The sequence below is a fragment of the Oncorhynchus kisutch genome, linkage group LG19 (assembly GCF_002021735.2).
Source record: "Oncorhynchus kisutch isolate 150728-3 linkage group LG19, Okis_V2, whole genome shotgun sequence".
In the NCBI taxonomy this organism is placed as follows: Eukaryota; Metazoa; Chordata; class Actinopteri; order Salmoniformes; family Salmonidae; genus Oncorhynchus; species Oncorhynchus kisutch.
Window position 1 is genome coordinate 24,250,031 of NC_034192.2, and position 16,841 is coordinate 24,266,871.

A 16,841-nucleotide genomic window follows, 5' to 3' on the forward strand; every position below is an offset into this window, starting at 1 on the left:
TATGAGACATCCAAAAATACTGGTACATATTTTCTTTTTGCCCTCATACCATTGCCTGCATGCCATGGACCTGACCTAATTTCAATGAGCCCAACCCCAACACAAGTAGTCCTAGTGCTGGTGTCATTTTTCCCAATGGAAGACTTCTCAGAGGCAGTATGGAGTGATTGGATATTTTTTTCCCTGCGGAGTAGTAGTATACCGATGAAATGCAAAATCACCAATTTACACAAAGAAAATTCAGGTGGGAACCCCGCCTTCAGGTTGGGCCTCCTTCAGCACAGCAGCCAATCAGAGACAACCTCATAGACCTCATGACTCCTTAATAGTCTAATTTGAATGTATCTAAAAACTCTCCTCCAGTGTTGGTGGACTGTGGTGAGTTATGATGAGTTTAACTGTTATGAGTATGGAGATAAGACAATAGGATATAGGGCAGTGTGTGTAGATATTCCCAGCAGCGGATCCAGTCTACAATGAATCAGGGCAGTATATAACAGATTCCCAGTAGTGCAAATTATCACACAGGAATGCTGAGGTTCACACATTGTGTGATTTGGATGGTCGAGAATGCAGTCTGTGCTTTTAGTAGAGCACTCTAAAATATAAATAGCTGTAATAAGTGGAAGTCCCAATGAAATATGAAGGAATTCCTGGATGATGTCTGAAGGTATAACTGGGCGTGGAACTCAGGTTTTGATGGCAGCAGTAAGTATCATGAAAGCTGACATCAGGGTTTGACCTTTGACCTCTCTCGTTAGCCTTAGCTGTCCCCTCACTCAGGATCCTTCAAGAGTGACCATCACAACGCTCACATTCAAATATTTTTCTGGGTCTTTTGTTCAAATGCTCGTTACTGTAGCAAACTATTAAAAACAAATTTTTTAAAAGCATCACACCAATAATAAGACTTCCTTTTCAGAGTTTCATACTCTGTACACTGTTTCTTGGTGAAAAAAAAAGAAAAAAAAGAAAAGAATCCTTGACTACTGTACAGTATCGGAACTCTACATATGTCTGTCTCACAGAAACTTCTGTACCAGCGTGACTGCTCTGTGAGTGCAGGAGAACAGTGGCTGCACTAACAGCTCAAGTGGATAACAATAATACTAAACTGTACCACGTGACCAGCCTACCTTTGGACAGGTAGCTAAACCCCCTACCCCAGTGATACCCCTGGCCCATCCCCTTCCCATTCCCAATGAGCATCATATCAAATCAGAGAGCAGGATTTGTGATACACGCCTATTCCCCTATGAAAGCAGTGTCTGTAGAAGAGACCCTCAAACCTCCCCGTGCCAAACCCCTGCCTTTACCCCGCCATGACTCCCCTCCTCCAACCCAAAAGGAAAATTATCGTAATGATAGGAGGGAGGGGGAAAGAATCTTAGGCCTAGAGTCAATCAGATCAAGCTTTAACCGGCGATAGCCGACACCCCCATAGCTGATGTTTTGGCAGTGTGGGAGGTGTAACTGTGTTGGAGCTGTCAAATCTGTGAGCAGCTGCTCTTGATCATTGTCATGAAGCCACACCCGAGTTCAGAATGAGAAAGTGTAGGATATAGAGAAAATATGACGCTCAAATTGAAAATCTTTAAACGAAATTATGAGGATTTCTATCAGCCTAATCTCACATTCCTGTGTTCGAACTTGTAAACAAGGCTGCATGGGATTTCTCTTAATGGCAATGTCTGCTTTAGGTATAATGCCAGGAGCCGCATGTCGATTTGACAGCTCTAGCGCAGTTCCATCTCCGACACCGCCAAGACGACCGCTATACGTATGCCGACAAAAGTCGATCAGATTGAATAGAGCCCTAAATCAATTACAATACAATTCTTATTAATGATTATAACAACACAATGAAAGTGCTGTCACATTCATTAAATCAAGATGTGTGAACTAGCATGGTTTAAAGCTTATTTTAGAGCTTGACTTTGAAACATTGACATTGTCATGATAAGGAGGATGAGTTTCCTGGTGCCACACTCGCATCAGGCTTTTGCATAAAATGTCAATTCAACGTCCTGATTTTAAAATATGTTTATTTTTTATATTTTGTTGTGTTCTCATTTATCGTCGTTGTTGTTGTCGTTGAACAAGGTGTAAGATATCAATGGGGCGATGTGCAGGCTATGAGCCACCGTCCTGCCCTGTGGAGTCCTGGCCCGCCACTTTTTCTCCTCCGTTTAAGAGAGCGGGAGCCTCAGTTCCTGAGTCTTTCCGTGAGCGGCCCTTCTCCTCGATGTCATGCAGCGATGGCTCTTTGTACATGCTAACTGCAGAAGGGGCGGGGGGAGCGGGGCAAGTGAGAGCAAAAGAGAGAGATAGAGAGGGAGGTAGAGAGCGAAGAGGAGTGAGAGAGAGAAGGGATATTTATACAGTATAGTAAAGAGATATAGGTGAGAGCAGGAGGAGAGAGAAAGGAGGGGAGAGAGACAATATGAGAGAGAAAGAGAGCGAGAGAGAGAAAGAGAGAGAGCGTGGAGAGAAGAGAGATAGGTATACAGTATAGTAAAGATATATAGGTGAGAACAGGATGGGAGAGAGAGCGAGAGAGAGAAAGAGAGAGAGAGAGAGAGAAGGGATATACAGTATAGTAAAGAGATATAGGTGAGGGAGAGGGAGAGCGAGAGGAGATAAAGGTCAGGGAGAGACAAAAAACAGAGGAGATTAATTGAGAGATTCAGCATTAGTTTATAGTAATTTTAGTTAAATTAGTTTAAAAACAACATTAGAACCTACATTTGCTCCCCAGTGGGGTTGGGGTCAATTTGAATTGAAGTCAGTCAACTCAAGAAATAAACTAAAATTCAAATTCGATCATTGAAAAAAAATGGTATACATTTTCTATGACTTCTCAATAAACTGAAAAGCTATTTATTTCAAAAGTTTAAACATTCTTGAATTTTCAATTCAGAACACTTCCTGAATTGTGTGACTGTTAAATAAACCTTGACTAATGGCAGGTGTTGCATTTGAATCCAGCCCTGAGTGTGGCTGGCTGGCAGTCAGACTGTGTTTCAATCTCACCTTCGATGGGTCTGGGCACAAAGTGTGAAGAGGGCTTGGTCTTCTTCACCCGGTTGCCCTTCATGACCACGCCATCCTTGTTGAGGCCCATGTACCAGGCCCTGCCAGATTCGTGCTGCCGGTACAGTGTTGATGAGTAGATGACGTAGTAGTTCTCAAACACAGACTCCTTGAATTTCGCCTCTACTGTGAACAAGTCCTGAGAAGCAAAGAGTGAAAGACTTGAGATCAGGTATTACAGTGCTCAAAGCGCTATCCCACCGATTTAAAATACGCTGAACATCAATGGAATTCATGGTCGAAAATGCAAAAAGTTGTCAACGTACACAAATTTGAACTGCATTTCAACCACCAATCAATGATAAGATTTAAAGTAGAATTCACGTTTGTTGACAACTCAAATAGTTATCCACCAAAAATGGACATTAATAGGCCTCCCGGGTGGTGCACTGCATCGCAGTGGGTGGGTTTGAGCCCAGGCTCTGTTGCAGCCGGCCGCGACCGGGAGATCCATGGGGCGACGCACAATTGGCCTAGCGTCGTCCGGGTTAGGGAGGGCTTGTCCGGTAGGGATATCCTTGTCTTATCGCGCACTAGCGACTCCTGTGGCGGGCCGGGCGCAGTGCATGCTGACCAGGTCCCTAGGTGTACAGTGTTTCCTCCGACACATTGGTGCGGCTGGCTTCCGGGTTGGATGGGTGCTGTGTTAAGAAGCAGTGCGGCTTGGTTGGGTTGTGTTTCGGAGGACGCATGGCTCTTGACCTTTGTCTCTCCCGAGCCCGTACGGGAGTTGTAGCGATGAGACGAGACAGTAACTACTAACAATTGGATACCACGAAATTGGGGTAAAAAAATAATAAAAGAAAAAAAAGAAAAAAGAAATTGACATTAATTTTAAGTTGTGTCAGGCTTTTGCCTGAAGGGGTGTTACCGGTGTTGATGGAAGAAATTAGGATTTCTACCTACATCCCTGTCCACTGGGTATTACAGGTTGGATATGTTTAAAATCCAGTAAATTGGTGGAGTTTGAGCAGAATAATCCAAGTCGACCTCAAAAAGATCCTCCGTCTCACTACACCTACAGAGAGTAACATTTGGTCTAGATTTTTCCTTTTCGCCAGGCTTTGGAATTGGATGACTGTGCCATTGTGTACCCTCGCTGTGAACAGGTGGACATTATGGAGAATACGATTAATCAATCAGGACAACATTTTTTTTATGAGAATGGCCTTATTTCTATTACAGCATATTGGAGGTTTCTACAACCTAGCCTACAAATTAAAGTTTACAATGTACAGTGCATTCAGAAAGTATTCAGGCCCCTTTTCCACATTTTGTTACGTTACAGCCTTATTCTAAAATTGATTAAAAATGGTTTTGTTCTCATCAATCAACACACAATACCTCATAATGATTAAGCAAAAACAGGTTTTTCATATATATATATATATAGAAACACCAAGGTGGCATAGCAGTTCAGACGTCTTTTGTCCTCGTCTTGTCGTGTCCTGTATATATATATATATTTACAACTTTTTCACATACATTTTATTTTTATTTTCCATCAACTCATCTTCAAAACACTCTCCTGCAACCCGCCTCACCAATGTATATTTATAAAAAAGTATTATTTACCTCAGATCTGTAATCCTCCAAGAAGCTAGCCAGAAACTCCAAGAAACTAGCCAGAAGCTAATCCAGAAGCTAGTTAGCTCCTTTACTGGCAAATCGTTAGTATTCAGCTAACCACGGTTTGTGGTCATCAGCTATCCTTTAGCTCGAAAATCTATCGCCAGTTCTGTACGGCGCAGCGCGGCTCGGAACGGAACATACCGGACCAATTTTTCTCTCCATGTCCCTGGATTTCGACTGCTCTCTGGACATTCATACCCGGATCTCACAGCTAGCTAGCTGCTATCCGTGTGACTATCGGCCTTCGTCGATTCCGGAGCAAACATCAATTATTCCGGAGCTAGCAAGCTCCGTCAATCACTCCTGAGTTCCATCAATCACACCTGGGCTGCAGTCACCTATCCGGACCCGTTTTACTGCCTTCGCGGAGCCCCACCGGGCCTTCACAACTGGACTGCCGACGTTATCTACCCGAAGGAGTTATTCGGCTGGCTTCTCCGTCGCGACGTTACCTGAACGCCCATCTGCGGCCTGCTAACCGTTAGCTGTCTTACCGGCTTTAAAAAAATAAAAATAAAAATGTAATTTTTTTTTACATTTTTTTTTTATATTATTATTATTATGTTTTCTTCTTGGGCCTCTATAACTATATCTATTGTTTTTATTTTTGTTGTTGTTGTGTGATTTGGATTAATCCCCTCTACCACACGGAACCCCACTAATCTACTGACGGAACGCAAGAGGTAGCTAACAACAGACCTCCATCCTATGCTAGCTTGCTACCGATGCCCTGGCTAGCTGTCTAAATCACCAACCAACCTCTCCACTCACCGGACCCTTTTGATCACTCGACTAAGCATGCCTCTCCTTAATGTCAATATGTCTTGTCCATTTCTGTTCTGGTTAGTGTTTATTGGCTTATTTCACTGTAGAGCCTCTAGTCCTGCTCACTATACCTTATCCAACCTATTAGTTCCACCACCCACACATGCAATGACATCTCCTGGTTTCAACGATGTTTCTAGAGACAATATCTCTCTCTTCATCACTCAATACCTAGGTTTACCTCCACTGTATTCACATCCTACCATACATTTGTCTGTACATTATACCTTGATGCTATTTTATCGCCCCCAGAAACCTCCTTTTACTCTATGTTCCAGACGTTCTAGACGACCAATTCTCATAGCTTTTAGCCGTACCCTTATTCTACTCCTCCTATGTTCCTCTGGCGATGTAGAGGTGAATCCAGGCCCTGCAGTGCCTGGCTCCACTCCTATTCCCCAGGCGCTCTCTTTTGACGACTTCTGTAACCGTAATAGCCTTGGTTTCATGCATGTTAACATTAGAAGCCTCCTCCCTAAGTTTGTTCTATTCACTGCTTTAGCACACTCTGCCAACCCGGATGTTCTAGCTGTGTCTGAATCCTGGCTTAGGAAGACCACCAAAAACTCAGACATTTTAATTCCAAACTACAACATTTTCAGACAAGATAGAACTGCCAAAGGGGGCGGTGTTGCAATCTACTGCAAAGATAGCCTGCAGAGTTCTGTCCTACTATCCAGGTCTGTACCCAAACAATTTGAACTTCTACTTTTAAAAATCCACCTCTCTAAAAACAAGTCTCTCACCGTTGCCGCCTGCTATAGACCACCCTCTGCCCCCAGCTGTGCTCTGGACACCATATGTGAACTGATTGCCCCCCATCTATCTTCAGAGTTCGTGCTGCTAGGCGACCTAAACTGGAACATGCTTAACACCCCAGCCATCCTACAATCTAAACTTGACGCCCTCAATCTCACACAAATTATCAATGAACCTACCAGGTACCTCCCCAAAACCTTAAACACGGGCACCCTCATAGATATCATCCTAACCAACTTCCCCTCTAAATACACCTCGGCTGTCTTCAACCAAGATCTCAGCGATCACTGCCTCATTGCCTGCATCCGTAATGGGTCAGCGGTCAAACGACCTCCACTCATCACTGTAAAACGCTCCCTGAAACACTTCTGCGAGCAGGCCTTTCTAATCGACCTGGCCGGGGTATCCTGGAAGGATATTGATCTCATCCCGTCAGTAGAGGATGCCTGGATATTTTTTTTAAATGCCTTCCTAACCATCCTAAATAAACATGCCCCATTCAAGAAATTTAGAACCAGGAACAGATATAGCCCTTGGTTCTCCCCAGACCTGACTGCCCTTAACCAACACAAAAACATCCTATGGCGTTCTGCATTAGCATCGAACAGCCCCCGTGATATGCAGCTGTTCAGGGAAGCTAGAAATCATTATACACAGGCAGTTAGAAAAGCCAAGGCTAGCTTTTTCAAGCAGAAATTTGCTTCCTGCAACACTAACTCAAAAAAGTTCTGGGACACTGTAAAGTCCATGGAGAATAAGAACACCTCCTCCCAGCTACCCACTGCACTGAAGATAGGAAACACTGTCACCACTGATAAATCCACCATAATTGAGAATTTCAATAAGCATTTTTCTACGGCTGGCCATGCTTTCCACCTGGCTACTCCTACCCCGGACAACAGCACTGCACCCCCAACAGCAACTCGCCCAAGCCTTCCCCATTTCTCCTTCTCCCAAATCCATTCAGCTGATGTTCTGAAAGAGCTGCAAAATCTGGACCCCTACAAATCAGCCGGGCTAGACAATCTGGACCCTTTCTTTCTAAAATTATCTGCCGAAATTGTTGCCACCCCTATTACTAGCCTGTTCAACCTCTCTTTCGTGTCGTCTGAGATTCCCAAAGATTGGAAAGCAGCTGCGGTCATCCCCCTCTTCAAAGGGGGGGACACTCTTGACCCAAACTGCTACAGACCTATATCTATCCTACCGTGCCTTTCTAAGGTCTTCGAAAGCCAAGTCAACAAACAGATTACCGACCATTTCGAATCTCACCATACCTTCTCTGCTATGCAATCTGGTTTCAGAGCTGGTCATGGGTGCACCTCAGCCACGCTCAAGGTCCTAAACGATATCTTAACCGCCATCGATAAGAAACATTACTGTGCAGCCGTATTCATTGATCTGGCCAAGGCTTTCGACTCTGTCAATCACCATATCCTCATCGGCAGACTCGACAGCCTTGGTTTCTCAAATGATTGCCTCGCCTGGTTCACCAACTACTTCTCTGATAGAGTTCAGTGTGTCAAATCGGAGGGTCTGCTGTCCGGACCTCTTGCAGTCTCTATGGGGGTGCCACAGGGTTCAATTCTTGGACCGACTCTCTTCTCTGTATACATCAATGAGGTCGCTCTTGCTGCTGGTGAGTCCCTGATCCACCTCTACGCAGACGACACCATTCTGTATACTTCCGGCCCTTCTTTGGACACTGTGTTAACAACCCTCCAGGCAAGCTTCAATGCCATACAACTCTCCTTCCGTGGCCTCCAATTGCTCTTAAATACAAGTAAAACTAAATGCATGCTCTTCAACCGATCGCTACCTGCACCTACCCGCCTGTCCAACATCACTACTCTGGACGGCTCTGACTTAGAATACGTGGACAACTACAAATACTTAGGTGTCTGGTTAGATTGTAAACTCTCCTTCCAGACCCATATCAAACATCTCCAATCCAAAGTTAAATCTAGAATTGGCTTCCTATTTCGCAACAAAGCATCCTTCACTCATGCTGCCAAACATACCCTTGTAAAACTGACCATCCTACCAATCCTCGACTTTGGCGATGTCATTTACAAAATAGCCTCCAATACCCTACTCAACAAATTGGATGCAGTCTATCACAGTGCAATCCGTTTTATCACCAAAGCCCCATATACTACCCACCATTGCGACCTGTACGCTCTCGTTGGCTGGCCCTCGCTTCATACTCGTCGCCAAACCCACTGGCTCCATGTCATCTACAAGACCCTGCTAGGTAAAGTCCCCCCTTATCTCAGCTCGCTGGTCACCATAGCATCTCCCACCTGTAGCACACGCTCCAGCAGGTATATCTCTCTAGTCACCCCCAAAACCAATTCTTTCTTTGGCCGCCTCTCCTTCCAGTTCTCTGCTGCCAATGACTGGAACGAACTACAAAAATCTCTGAAACTGGAAACACTTATCTCCCTCACTAGCTTTAAGCACCAACTGTCAGAGCAGCTCACAGATTACTGCACCTGTACATAGCCCACCTATAATTTAGCCCAAACAACTACCTCTTTCCCAACTGTATTTAATTTTTATTTATTTATTTATTTTGCTCCTTTGCACCCCATTATTTTTTTATTTCTACTTTGCTCATTCTTCCATTGCTAAACTACCATTCCAGTATTTTACTTGCTATATTGTATTTACTTTGCCATCATGGCCTTTTTTGCCTTTACCTCCCTTCTCACCTCATTTGCTCACATTGTATATAGACTTGTTTATACTGCATTATTGACTGTATGTTTGTTTTTACTCCATGTGTAACTCTGTGTCGTTTTATCTGTCGAACTGCTTTGCTTTATCTTGGCCAGGTCGCAATTGTAAATGAGAACTTGTTCTCAACTTGCCTACCTGGTTAAATAAAGGTAAAATAAAAATAAAATAAATAAATAAAATATATATATATATATATATATATATATATATATATATATACAGTGCCTTGCGAAAGTATTCGTCCCCCTTGAACTTTGCGACCTTTTGCCACATTTCAGGCTTCAAACAAAGATATAAAACTGTATTTTTTTGTGAAGAATCAACAACAAGTGGGACACAATCATGAAGTGGAATGACATTTATTGGATATTTCAAACTTTTTTAACAAATCAAAAACTGAAAAATTGGGCGTGCAAAATTATTCAGCCCCCTTAAGTTAATACTTTGTAGCGCCACCTTTTGCTGCGATTACAGCTGTAAGTCGCTTGGGGTATGTCTCTATCAGTTTTGCACATCGAGAGACTGAAATTGTTTCCCATTCCTCCTTGCAAAACAGCTCGAGCTCAGTGAGGTTGGATGGAGAGCATTTTTTCAGTTCTTTCCACAGATTCTCGATTGGATTCAGGTCTGGACTTTGACTTGGCCATTCTAATACCTGGATATGTTTATTTTTGAACCATTCCATTGTAGATTTTGCTTTATGTCTTGGATCATTGTCTTGTTGGAAGACACATCTCCGTCCCAGTCTCAGGTCTTTTGCAGACTACATCAGGTTTTCTTCCAGAATGGTCCTGTATTTGGCTCCATCCATCTTCCCATCAAATTGAACCATCTTCCCTGTCCCTGCTGAAGAAAAGCAGGCCCAAACCATGATGCTGCCACCACCATGTTTGACAGTGAGGATGGTGTGTTCAGGGTGATGAGCTGTGTTGCTTTTACGCCAAACATAACATTTTGCATTGTTGCCAAAAAGTTCAATTTTGGTTTCATCTGACCAGAGCACCTTCTTCCACATGTTTGGTGTGTCTCCCAGGTGGCTTGTGGCAAACTTTAAACAACACTTTTTATGGATATCTTTAAGAAATGGCTTTCTTCTTGCCACCCTTCCATAAAGGCCAGATTTGTGCAATATATGACTGATTGTTGTCCTATGGACAGAGTCTCCCACCTCAGCTGTAGATCTCTGCAGTTCATCCAGAGTGACCATGGGCCTCTTGGCTGCATCTCTGATCAGTTTTCTCCTTGTATGAGCTGAAAGTTTAGAGGGACGGCCAGGTCTTGGTAGATGTGCAGTGGTCTGATACTCCTTCCATTTCAATATTATCGCTTGCACAGTGCTCCTTGGGATGTTTAAAGCTTGGGAAATCTTTTTGTATCCAAATCCGGCATTAAACTTCTTCACAACAGTATCTCGGACCTGCCTGGTGTGTTCCTTGTTCTTCATGATGCCCAATTTTTCAGTTTTTGATTTGTTAAAAACGTTTGAAATATCCAATAAATGTCGTTCCACTTCATGATTGTGTCCCACTTGTTGTTGATTCTTCACAAAAAAAACAGTTTTATATCTTTATGTTTGAAGCCTGAAATGTGGCAAAAAGTTCAAGGGGGCCGAATACTTTCGCAAGGCACTGTATATATAAAAATATATATATATACAAATAAAAAAAACTATTTAGTCATCCACCAATTGTGCAAGTTCTCCCACTTAAAAAGATGAGGCCTGTAATTTTCAGCATAGGTACACTTCAACTATAACAGACAAAATTAGGAAAAAAATCCAGAGAATCACATTGTAGGATTTTTAATGAATGTATTTGCAAATTATGGTGGAAAATAAGTATTTGGTCAATGACAAAAGTTTCTCAATGCTTTGTTATATACCCTTTGTTGGCAATGACAGAGGTCAAACGTTTTCTGTAAGTCTTCACAAGGTTTTCACACACTGTTGCTGGTATTTTGGCCCATTCCTCCATGCAGATCTCCTCTAGAGCAGTGATGTTTTGGGGCTGTTGCTGGGCAACACGGACTTTCAACTCCCTCCAAAGATTTTCTATGGGGTTGAGATCTGGAGACTGGCTAGGCCACTCCAGGACATTGAAATGCTTCTTACGAAGCCACTCCTTCGTTGCCCTGGGCGGTGTGTTTGGGATCATTGTCATGCTGAAAGACCCAGCCACGTTTCATCTTCAATGCCCTTGCTGATGGAAGGAGGTTTTCACTCAAAATCTCACGATATATGGCCCCATTCATTTCCTGGTCCCTTTGCAGAAAAACAGCCCCAAAGCATGATGTTTCCACCCCCATGCTTCACAGTAGGTATGGTGTTCTTTGGATGCAAATCCGCATTCTTTGTCCTCCAAACACGACAAGTTGAGTTTTTACCAAAAAGTTATATTTTGGTTTCATCAGACCATATGACATTCTCCCAATCTTCTTCTGGATCATCCAAATGATCTCAAGCAAACTTCAGATGGGCCTGGACATGTACTGGCTTAAGCAGGGGGACACGTCTGGCACTGCAGGATTCGAGTCCCTGGCGGCGTAGTGTGTTACTGATGGTAGGCTTTGTTACTTTGGTCTCATCTCTCTGCAGGTCATTCACTAGTTCCCCCCGTGTGGTTCTGGGATTTTTGCTCACCGTTCTTGTTATAATTTTGACCCCACGGGGTGAGATCTTGCGTGGAGCCCCAGATCGAGGGAGATTATCAGTGGTCTTGTATTTCTTCCATTTCCTAATATTTGCTCCCACAGTTGATTTCTTCAAACCAAGCTGCTTACCTATTGCAGATTCAGTCTTCCCAGCCTCGTGCAGGTCTACAATTTGGTTTCTGGTGTCCTTTGACAGCTCTTTGGAGTTTGGAGTGTGACTGAGGTTGTGGACAAGTGTCTTTTATACTGATAACAAGTTCAAACAGGTGCCATTAATACAGGTAACGAGTGGAGGACAGAGGAGCCTCTTAAAGAAGAGGTTACAGGTCTGTGAGAGCCAGAAATCTTGCTTGTTTGTAGGTGACCAAATACTTATTTTCCACCATAATTTGCAAATTTTTTTTTTTTTAAATCCCCTCATTTTGTCTGTCATAGTTGAAGTGTACATACATATGATGAAAATTACAGGCCTCTCTCATCTTTTTAAGTGGGAGAACTTGCACAATTGGTGGCTGACTAAATACTTTTTGCCCCACTGTATATCACATTTACATAAGCACTCAGACCCTTTACTCAGTACTTTGTTGAAGCACCTTTGGCAGCGATTACAGCCTCGAGTCTTCTTGGGTATGACGCTACAAGCTTGGCACATCTGTATTTGGCGAGTTTCTCACAATCTTCTCTACAGATCCTCTCAAGCTCTGTCAGGGTGGATGGGACATATCGCTGCACGGCATCGCTGCAGACGGGTTCAAGTCTGGGTTCAAGTCAAGGACATCCAGAGACTTGTCCCGAAGCCACTCCTGCGTTGTCTTGGCTGTGTGCTTAGGGACGTTGTCCTGTTGGAAGGTGAACAGTCGCCCCAGTCTGAGATCCTGAGTGCTCTGGAGCCGGTTGTCAGCAATGATCTCTCTGTACTTTGCTCCGTTCATCTTTCCCTTGATCCTGACTAGTCTTCCAATCCCTGCCGCTGAAAAATATCCCCACAGCATGATGCTGCCACCACCATGCTTCCCCATAGGGATGGTGCCAGGTTTCCTCCAGACGTGACGCTTGGCATTCAGGCCAAAGAATTCCATCTTGGTTTCATCAGACCAGAGAATCTTAAAGGAGCCCAAATTTGAGATTTTTGGTGCAAACAGCTGTGCCTTTGTGAGACGCAGAGCAGGTGAATGGATGATCTCTGCATGTGTTGTTCCCACCGTAAAGCATGGAGGAGCATGTGTGATGGTGTGGGGGTGCTTTGCTGGTGACAATGTCAGTGATTTATTTAGAATTAAAGGCACACTTAACCAGCATGGCTACCACATACCACAGCATTCTGCAGCAATACGCAATCCCATCTGCTTTGCGCTTAGTGGGACTATCATTTGTTTTTCAACAAGACAATGACCCAAAACACACCTCCAGGCTGTCTACGGGCTATTTGACCAAAAAGGAACGTGATGGAGTGCTGAATGAGATGACCTGGCCTCCACAATCACCCAACCGCAACCCAATTGATATGGTTTGGGATTAGTTGGACTGCAGAGTGAAGGAAAAGCAGCCAACAAGTGCTCAGCATATGTGGAAACTCTTTCAAGACTGTTGGAAAAGTATTCCACATGAAGCTGGTTGAGAGAATGCCAAGACTGTGCAAAGCTGTCATCAAGGCAAAAAGTGGCTACTTTGAAGAATCTAAAATAGATTTTGATTTGTTTAACACTTTTTTGGTTACTACATGATTCCGTATGTGTTATTTCATAGTTTTGATGTCTTCACTATTATTCTACAATGTAGAAAATATTAAAAAATAAAGAAAAACCCTTGAATGAGTAGGTGTGTGCAATCTTTTGACTTGTACTGTATATCCAATCCAAACATTTCTCTATCTCCTACAATGAAAGCAGTTCTTCCGCTTTAAGGTTTAATAACCCATATTTCCGGCCTTAGGCTGCTTCCACTGGATGATAACATTTACTTAAAAACTGCGTAATGCATTATTATAATACATTTATAACACTTCTGCTAATCATGTATGCCCCCCTTATAATGCCAGAGTAAATAACAGTTATTTTGAGTTATACCTGCAGGTTGTGTTACTAAGCTCACTTTATACCGGAGAAGAACACTGACTAAGCAATAAAGCTTAGTTCCAGGCAGCGCAGGGCAAGCTGATGACAGCTATTGAAGCAGGAAGATAAAAGGCCAATATGCTGTAATAACTCAGTCCACCTCAAAACGGGAGGCCACTCACTTTATTGTGCTGTGATACCCATATCCTATCAAGATTATCCATGACATATCTTCTTTCTACCCGTCATGGTCTCCATCAATCGATTTCTGAAATGGAGGAGGGAATCGCAGCCGGAGCCTCCTTATTACACTCCCATCACCACCAATCATCACTAACTACAGCAACAAATGTCTTATCCTCCTGATAACACCACTGTCACACTTATGACATTACATAACACAAACGTAGCTGTAGGAGACTGTAGCTACAAAGGTTATTTATTTCCTCGGCCACAGATCTTGATCAAGTAAAATGACAAAAAAGCGAACACACGTCAGTTTAACAAGCAAAACAGCAATCAACGCAATCACACTCCACGATTACACTTTTTCCTTTTGGTTCCTGGGTCGTTCAACTGAAAGAGTGCCTTTTGCATCCCTCTGATATTTTAAGTTTACATTGTGCACCAATATTACAAGCATTTGACATGTATCTTCGTGCACCCTCTCTTGACTCCCAACTGTACCCAAGTTCTCACCATCATTGCAAAGCCTTCATTTTGTTGCTTTGACAAAAGCGTGAACTGAACTCTCGTTTTAAACTATTAATTTAAAAATATTTTTTACAAAAGAAACATTGAACATCCAATAGTCAAATCATAGTGTAAAAGCAGGTGGGCTGCTTCTACTCTTTTAGGACTTTTTCTGGTGTTTCGTGCTGGAAAACTGAGCAGGTCGAGCATAACACATCAACACTGTTTCCCATAGATAAACACAGGTGTGCATTGATTGTCATGAATCTTGCCCTGGAGGCAGCTCTGCAGAGTGGTCACTAGCTGGCACATTCATAAAGTCATAAAATCTGATTTTAAATCTAACTCTCACTCTAATGCATAACCGTAAACTAAGACCAAAAAAAGCACATTTTTGTTTTCATATATTTTTACAATGTAGACAATGTTGACATTGATTTCCGCTAGATGGGCTAGCTGCACAAAGTTCTGCCTCCAGGGTAAGATTCATGACAATAAATGTCAACCTGCTCAATAGACAGGCTAGAAATGTTATAACAATTTCCTTGTTTGTTGTTCTTGCTTGCATTCAATTGCCACTCCTTGTTGCACACAACCACCTTCCAAAAAAGTTTAATTTAATTTTTTTTTATTGTTGAACACATAAGACTGTAAAAACACCAGCAAATCAGCTACAAGTGATTACAATTTTGGAAATCTGTTCCAAAGTATTCCCACGCATAATAAAGATAGAGTATGTGAGACCATATACAAATGTAAACAAGGTTTGAAATGATTGTTAGTCTATTATATCTGCTTGGGCTTTTTGTGGCCAATCTTTTTGTGACAAAATGTATTTGTAATTATGCTTCAGAACCCTGACCATCCGATCAAGAACAAATTATCCACGGCTGAATCTGGCATAGTGCACTACTGGGTGTAGGCCCATTTGTGAGGTGGGGAGATGAGGGGGGCTGTGGAAAGTTTTGACTGACATTTTAAATCGATTGTTTGTGTTATTACTGCTATAAAAAATATCCAAGATAGTCAAGTAAGTTTTGACATTGATTCATTTGAAAAATGTACAGCAGAATTTATTATATTCACATCATGGGCAATGCATAAAAACATGTTTGACTTTGATCTGAGAAAACACTGGCGATGCAGTAGACCCATGACAGTGGCTTGTTCGTAAAACGATGGTTGCTTGTTGACACTGAAAGAAAGCCCCCTTCTCTGCATATAGAAAATCAAGAATAGCATTTTTTTACCTTTATAGACAGAGGCATCAATAATGAATTAGGGATGGACCCACAGCACAGTGGCATACAAAGCCAGTGGCCCCACTCTCGCCTTCTCTAAGAGCCACACAGATATACATGCACAACTGCTAAGAGGCCTGTTGTAGAGAGAGTGTGCTTTATGTTGGGATGTCAAACAAACTAATGGCTCCAACCTCTGCAATTCCACTCTTTAGGGAGTTGTCCTTCCCCTTTGAAATCTACTGTTGATCTTGGCCAGAATAACAATACCCAAGAAATACAGTATAGTGCTCCAAAATAAGGGGGTAATGGTATTTTCCATACTTCTAGGACACATCTGTTTAGTAGGTGTGTTATGCAGTGTCAGAACAGAAATGACAAGATTATGTTATAATACTGTTATTGCATCAAATTGTTGTTTTATACAACAGAATAGAGGGTTTTTATAACTCTATTGTGTCTGTGTGAACTGAAAGTGGGCCCCTGGGAGATTTAACACTGACAATGGATTTATGACGGATTGGTGATAAAGACCGCATTCCATAGCATGATTAGTGTCTGTGTGCCTGACTGGAAGGTACCATGGAGTGATGGCTCGGGGCCAGACCCTGGTCTCTACAAAATGAGAAGTCTTTACAGCAGATACTGTTTTTTTGTTTTTTGGGGGGGTGGATGAGCTTAATATTGAGGAAAGAATATTGGTTCCATCAATGTAATTGTCTGCATCATTTCCAATCCCCCATATATTTTGGGGGTAAATATATATCCATACACGCATGCATACACATACATATATATACCTATATAGACATATACTTTGTTGAAGAATATACCTTTATTATTATTCCCCGCAAACCCTACCACCGATCCCCTAATTGGAGTAAACTAATAAAAACTTTGGCTTTAATTTATACATCTTATACACATTTTACAGACACAGTCTATTTTACAATAGTTATTTTTTGTTTGCTTTTAGTCCTTCCTCTATTTCTGATGTCCATCCAGATTGATTTCTATTTCCAACTGTGCTATTTCACAAAATTTCTGAACCTATATTTGTTTTACAGACCCCTTATGTTTTACATGTTTTATTTTTGCTAACTTTCTGTAAACATTTATTGGAGTGAGATCATTTTTTCTTTTGGGATTTGTA

General features: G+C 42.3%; 1 protein-coding gene across 5 annotated transcripts in view; it reads right to left on the bottom strand.

Moving 5' to 3' along the window:
- Nucleotides 1–896: 896 nt before the first annotated feature.
- LOC109864475 (fibroblast growth factor 12) overlaps nucleotides 897–16,841 on the bottom strand; it is a 133,877-nt gene continuing 117,932 nt past the window's right edge. For all 5 annotated transcript variants that reach the window (XM_020452300.2, XM_020452299.2, XM_020452298.2 and 2 more), the window contains 2 exons: nucleotides 3,034–3,232; nucleotides 897–2,279 (listed from right to left, as the gene is read on the bottom strand). In XM_020452300.2, coding sequence (XP_020307889.1) covers nucleotides 2,134–2,279; nucleotides 3,034–3,232 — 345 coding nt within the window. In that variant the 3' untranslated portion in view covers nucleotides 897–2,133. The remainder of the gene's footprint in view (nucleotides 2,280–3,033; nucleotides 3,233–16,841) is intronic.